This window comes from Rattus norvegicus, chromosome 9 (genome assembly GCF_021556685.1).
Source record: "Rattus norvegicus strain SHRSP/BbbUtx chromosome 9, alternate assembly SHRSP_T2T, whole genome shotgun sequence".
In the NCBI taxonomy this organism is placed as follows: Eukaryota; Metazoa; Chordata; class Mammalia; order Rodentia; family Muridae; genus Rattus; species Rattus norvegicus.
The window spans coordinates 73,347,835-73,355,005 of NC_141542.1; the positions used below are offsets into that span (position 1 = coordinate 73,347,835).

The 7,171-nt window shown below is 37.7% G+C and overlaps 1 protein-coding gene across 1 annotated transcript; it reads right to left on the reverse strand.

The window, feature by feature from the left end:
• Nucleotides 1-789: 789 nt before the first annotated feature.
• Nucleotides 790-2,185, reverse strand: Hsfy2 (heat shock transcription factor, Y linked 2). The gene has a single exon (NM_001012132.2). The coding sequence runs from the start codon at nucleotides 2,122-2,124 to the stop codon at nucleotides 943-945; it is 1,182 nt and encodes a 393-aa protein (NP_001012132.1). The 5' UTR covers nucleotides 2,125-2,185; the 3' UTR covers nucleotides 790-942.
• Nucleotides 2,186-7,171: the final 4,986 nt, after the last annotated feature.

Here is a 7,171-nt window from a genome sequence, read left to right on the forward strand (position 1 = left end):
TTACAGATAAGAACGATCATAGCGAACCACAACCATACTCTACAATACTTCAAATTCGTGACTTATAGAAAAATCACATACTTTATATGACCCCTGCTCTATATTCTTTTACTATATAGGAAAGGTTAAAAATGGAAGCCACCTAAAAATTTAGGTATAAATATGATAGTTCCAAGTTCTTCCTGAAAGGATGTGAATTTTTTTCTCCCTAGACAAAGAGAATTTCTCGGGAAATAGAACTTTGAAGTTTAAGACTTTAAACCACTCCAAGCCAAAATGAAAAAAAAAAAACAAAAACAAACAACAACAACAAAAACAACTCAAGTCTACAAGTCCATTTATTACAATACTTTCTACAACAGAAAACTATCAGAAACTGCTTTGTGCCCACTAATTGAACTATGATACATCTGTACACTTATAAAAGAGGATGAAAAGGTGGGAAAGATGCTAAGTGGGTAATCTTTAGGCATTTAAAAATGAATATGCATTATATATGTGTATTTATATATGCATGTATACTACATATGAATACACAAATATATTTGTATAGAGACTCGCCAGTATTTATTTGTACACATATATCCATTTTTTTTTAAATCAGGAATATTTTATTTTATATGTGTGGATGTTTTGCCTGCATGTATGCCTGTGCACCACATCCATGTACTGACCATGGTAGCCAAAAAAGAGTTTTGGATCCCTTGGAACTGAATTACAGAGAATTGTTAGCTGCCCTGTGGATGCTGAGAATCAAACTCAGGTGCTCTAGAAGACCAGCCAGTACTCTTTTTTTGAAAGGTGCACATAGAGTTTTATTGTTCTATTATGATAATCTCAGGTACACTCCAGGTGTTTGTCAACATGAATTCTAATCTCTGCTATCATGAATGTCTTCATAAAGAACCAAGTAGATTGTTGGTAATTATTAAATTGATGGCCTCACGAAGATGGGTGATGGTTTGATGTCGATGCCAACGTGGTAGATGCTACTCTTTCCTTGTGTATTGGTAACTCGGGTTCACCTTTGGCTTTTGAGTCAGAATAAGTAGATGAACTGGATGAAAAATGAGGAAACCCAGGTTGAAAGGAAGGCTCTCCCTGCATTTCAATACAACTATTCCACAAGTGAGACATGTCCCTGCGGTTTTGGGTAATAGAGGTTATAATGAAATTCACAGTGCTGTCATTCGCTTGAGTGTAGATTCTCTGTGAGTCCATATGAAGAGAGGACACATCATTTAAAGGAGCAGGGCGATGTGTTAGCACTTCTTCAGGTGGCCTGAAGGAACTTGATGTTGCTAGAGAAAAGTCACTTCTGATGACATCCATCGAATCAGAACTCCCTTGAGTAAGAGAAGGCTTCTGTCTCAGATATACATTTGAAATACTAGAGCCAGACAACAGATTCCTCTCACTGGTTTGGACAGCTACACCCAAACTATGGTCATCCATCTTGCCCAAGTCTGGTCTGAAGTGTTTGTTCTTGAAATCTGGAAGCGATGGAGCAGCTCCACGAGAAACTGTTTTAATCCCAATTCTCCTTTTCATTCTTTCTATAAGATGGGGACAGTCTCGCAGAAAGTTTGGGTTCTGGTAGAACTGTAACTTACATGAGGCAGAAATTCCTTTTTCTTCAGCCAGGAAGTCTGGAAGAGAAGCAGACCTCTGGAAGTTCTGTCTCATTTTCCTAAATCCATACAGATTAAGTTGTCGAACCAGACTTTTCATGCTATCAGTTTCAAATATTCTGAAGGGGGCCTTTCTTTCCAGCACTTCCTTCTTGAAGAGCTCTTCATTGATCACTATGTAAGTCCCATCCTCATCCCACCAAATAGACTTAAATTTGTCACTTCCCACTATTTTCCACAGTTTTCTGGGGAAGGTCATTGAAAATAAGTTACTGTCTTCATCTGGCTCTGAGGCACAGAGGGTATGAGGCGGCCTCTTTATCAAGAATCGCTGAGCCAAAACCTGGAATGCACTTTCCTCAATAATAGCCCATAACTCTGAGTCCTTCTGACCTGTGTTGTTGTCACACCAAGGGTCACCGGAAGAGGTCTCGGAATCCGTTGATAGACTGTTAGGGGAAACATCCAGCATGTCCGAAGGTGCCTCAGCCATATCCTGTACACTTTACCCACATAGACTTCACATCTGAACAGCTTTGGACTCTGCAGATTATATTGGCGCTTCAGAAGTGTTACACAGATGAAAGTAAGTTACGACATCATAAAGGCAGTCAGTCTTATAGTTGTGACATCACAGGATCACTTAGGGCTCCTGGTGATCACTGAATAACATTATGCCAAAAGCATTCCTGTCCTTTGCAAGAATGTTCCCAGGAAAGCAAAAGAGTAGCCCCTTATTTACTGAAGATTTCGAAATATCATCCCTAAAGACACTTTCTTTCCTCCCCCTTTGTTATTAGACTTTATATTATTTAAAACAATTTTTAATTTTAAATATACTTTGATCATATTCTTCTCCTCCCCTAAGTATTTCTACATCCCTCTCCTCTCTACCCACCCAACTTTCAGTCCTTCCTCCAAAAGCAAGCAAAACACAATATAATAACAACAACAAAAAAAAAAAAACCCAAAGCCAGGAAAACAAAATAAAATACTGCCCCAAAAGTAAAAGCAAAACACCAAACTGTAACCAAATAAATACATGCCAAAATAATCCTGTGGAGTCCATTGTATGTTGGTCAGCTACTTCTGAATATGAGGCCTGCCCTGGAGTGGTTGGGATACCCAGTGTCACCCCACTGGAGAAAATCAGTTTTTCTTCTCCAAGCAGGTATAAATGACAGTTCCATTGTTAATCATGGCCCTAGTGCAACCACTACACTTAAACGTTAAGCCATCTCTCCATTCTTGACATACTTACACTTTTCTATAGAATGTTCTCTCTAGCCCTGACATACTTGCATTCTTATGTTTCATATATGTGTGTGTAACAATAAAGAGCTGTACATATACATATATTTAATTATGTTTACAAAAGTAAGAAAAAATGCTAGCAAGGTAAGCCAAAACTAATGAAAACGGTAATCCTGGGTACAGGGTGAGGCAGAAGGGGCAGAAGTCAGACCCTGATTAACACACTTCTTTTCTTTTAATTCATACAATATATTTTTCCATGATTCCCTTTCCCCATCTTTTTTTCTTAATTTACCAAGTTTTACTTTGGAATAACAAAAATACTATTTTTATGTTTAAGACAATTAAATTACAAAGACAATCTCTAAAAGCAAAACTGTTTTTCTTTAATAAAATCTCAGTTGTTTGATTTTTGCAAATGCATAGTTGGGAGCTGGGGTGAAATCCTGCTAGCTCAGAGAGTCAGAGAAAACACCCAGCCAGAAGTTCTCCTCCAAGCTGTCTTCAAAACTCCTTTAAATTCAATGTCCCTCCTTTCTACTTCCTGTGTGCCTCTCTATCCACCTTCCTGACTTCATCTTACTCTCTATGGTTTTTTCCTAAGTTCACTTCCTGACCACAGGTTGCTTGCTTCACGTCTTGAACTAATGCAATTAGATGTACAGGCCCAAAGGAGTGCTTTTGGAGTACTTGATGGACACCGCCCTCAGGTAGATGGCCACATATCTTTATCATCTGTAAGCAATGCAGGTCTCTAGTACCGGATAAAAAGGATAGAGAAATTGTGTGTACAAAGAAACAAACATATGAGAGATCTCTGTACCTTCCCATGCATTAAGAGTGAGAAACTCCTCTGAAAAATCTATTCTGTAAAAAGGAAGAAATAATTCAAAGCCGAACACTAACAATTAGTTAAACCTAAATATGCCTTAATTGGAAGTATAAAGCTTGCCTGGATGAAATCTTCTGCTCTTTGCCTATTGTTAAGAGGGAACCATGGTATATGGATGCTCATGGGAGAATCGGGTTAATATTACCTCTTTTCTTCTCGCCTAGCTTAGTGGATTTTGTATGTGTGAAAGTAAGCTCAAACCATGGGTAGAAAAGAGGACTAATAAAATTCATCTAGGTAGAGAAGTATCATGTGTAAAATCTAAGGAAAGCCTTTTATTTCCAAAGATAACCAGAAATATGATATTCATAAATTGATGTCACAGCCTAGGCAAAGAGGAAACCGTCATATGGAGAAATTAAGATTCTGCTAGAAGAAAATTTACCAAGAATTCAAGATTAAGTGATTTGAATATAGGCATACTATTAAGCACCCTGCAACTATAGGCATTTTCACACATACTTTTTGAAAGTGTGTTCAGTTGATAAGTCTACCTTTATTTATCCTTAGCTCCCTCTAAAGAGAAATATCTTTATCATGTCTTGTGTTTTTAAAAAGCAAATACTTAGGTTTTTTTTTTAAAAAGTTACAAAATTGCTAACAGGCACCTATCAGGAAATTGCATTTCAATTCAGATAAACTTCAAAGTGATACAGGGTTCCCAGGGCCACTGCCTAGCCTAAAAGCAAATCAAGCTGAGGTCACATATAAACATATGTGTTTATGTCTCTTTTTTCCATGTACATTAAATTTCCCTTATTCCTCTAACAGGATGAAAACATAGTATTTTTTTTGTTTTTTAGAAAGTATGAAGTTACAAAGATCAATATTAATTCTAGAGCTATGGTTTAGATGCACTTTTAGATAAATGTTCTAATCTAAATCTCAGTTAGTTCAATAAGTTTTGCCTGAATTAGTCTCCATAAATGTTCACCCTTACACGTGTAATCTCTGTCCACAGATTGCCAGGAACTCTGACATGTTTCCCTGAATGACGGTCTTGCCTATGTAGTTCAGTGTGTCTTTGAAGTAGTTTTAAAACCAACTGTTTAAAAATAGGATGTTTGAGCCACAAAGAGTTTTTAATACTACTACAGATATAAGTCAAAAGACATATGAAATTCACTTGATAAAACATCATAAAGTTACACAAGGAAAGAGACAAAATAAAATAAATTCCCCTAATGTACCGCAAATATCAACCACCACACACTACCTACAAGCCATATGTTTTTCCATCTGTTCTGTTATCGTCAACTAAATTTATAGTATTTGGGCTATCAGAAGGATTGTCAAACATGAGCTGGGCATGATTTTAAACCTAGGTGTTACTGCTCGTTTGGTTTTTTTTTTCTTTCTTTCCTTTTTCTTTTTTTAAAGGAGATACCCACTTCTACACCCATGCACCATTGGGGACATGTGAGCAGTTCAGATAAAATTCCCCCAGCATCTCTGAGGAATGGGAGTCAGTCATCAAAAGGTTTAGACAAATCATCACTAACTGATCAGTCTCCTGCTTTCAGCATCTTGAGAGCTACTCCCAAGGAAGCTACAATTTCTGAAGGCAGATAGAATCCTTTGAAAGGCAGAAGGGCTGGGCCTGTGGCTCTAAATTGGGAGATTCTGCAGTTTTGTAGGCCAAATTGGAAGGTGTTGCTCTAGGACCCAGTCTTTGCTTCAGGCCATGAGTTTGGCAAAGGGTGGGATTATTATTCACTTAGACTGTATGGCAAAGGTGATGAAGACAGGGCTAGGATTTTGTCCCAACATTTAGGACTGAAGTCAGAGTAATTGGCTGCCTTTGAGGAAGGATATGTCCATGTTGCGAGGGATCCATGCACAGTCTACATAGCAATGCACTTTAGGGATGTTTGGAACTGTGAATAATCAAATCAGAAGACAGCAGAGTCCTCTGTTGTATAATCTCACAGAACTGAACTCTGTGGACACATGAAGTTTGGACAGATGCTCCTGAAAGGACCACAATGGAAATGACAAGTTGAGTCCTTTTCCAGGTAAAAACTGGGCTCTACCAGAACTCCTCACTCATGCGCATGTCAACATGATGAAGGCTTAGTGTATAAATGGCGAAACATGGTGATTTTTACAGCCATAGAAACTAATCTGAATATTTAAAATTCAAATGACTTCTTAAATGTAAGCAAAGCAAGCCATATCTAACTATTCTTACTAATAGGGAAAATATGAAACCTTTCAACTCTGCTAAGACTGTTAGACTGTCTTGTGCTTCAGAAAACATTGACTTCCTGCTTCCAGGAGGCAAATGGCCTTCTCTCATTTCACTAGACTCAACCATTTGGTTGGCTTTGGCAAAGAGAATTGGGATGGAAGTTGGTGTTTTAGCTCTTGAGGGACATGGGTCTGCAACCCCTTTCAGACTCCATCTAGACAAACAGTAGCTCTGTGTCAACACTGCCTGGGTTTCCAAAGGGAGCAAATCCCTGTCTGTGCCCTTGACTCCAGCCTGAGACAGAGCCATCTCCACAGGGCCTGTGAACTCAGGTAGAGACTGCCCCGCAGAGCTTAGCTGCCTAGTCATGCTTTATGGAACAACTTTATGGAAGAAATTCATTCACAATACGATGAAGTTCAGTAACATCTCAAATGGCCCTAAGGTATCTTATACCATAAAATCAAAGACAAATGAAGGCCGACATCTTACATTAAGTGCTGACTGAATGAGCCACCATTCTTACCATCAGACAATTCAGTCTAGAAAAAATATTAGCGGAATAGGCCAGAGCTGGAGCTTATCTAAAGCAATCCACTTGGCAATGCTTCTTAAATTGTCATGAACTCATGATATTTATAACATTTTAATTAACCTTTAATCTCCGTTACAAGCATTTAATGCATAAGGGACAAAGGAAAGGTATCAATCGAATGTACTGCATAGAGAATTTGTTGAAACTAGGGAATATGAGTAAAATAAAATACATTTAGGATACAATGCTCTAGAATGGATCCATTTTTAATGTGTCCTAAATTCAAATTCTTGCATAATGCCTTTCCTCTGAACATTCTATCCTGCCACCCTCCCTTCTCTCTCTCTCTCTCTCTCTCTCTCTCTCTCTCTCTCTCCTCTCTCTCTCCCTCTCTCCCTCTTTCTTTCTCTCTCTCTCTCTTTCATTAGACACTTGATTGAGAAAAGAATACAAACACTCTAAATTTAAAGGTGTCACTAAACAAATATTTTATCATATTTGGGTGCAAAATGTGCTTAAAATATACTATAATCAATACATTACACAATTGCATGCAATTAAATAAATAGCAATATATATCAATAATGGATATAGATGAATAACTTTAGAACAAAATTTTCTAAGATTGTTGAAATTAAATATAGAGTGTATCTGTGTATAAATTGTAT

Coding starts and splice junctions, on each gene's coding strand:
- Hsfy2 (NM_001012132.2), bottom strand. CDS start 2,124: ATGGCTGAGGCACCTTCGGACATGCTGGATGTTTCCCCTAACAGTCTA.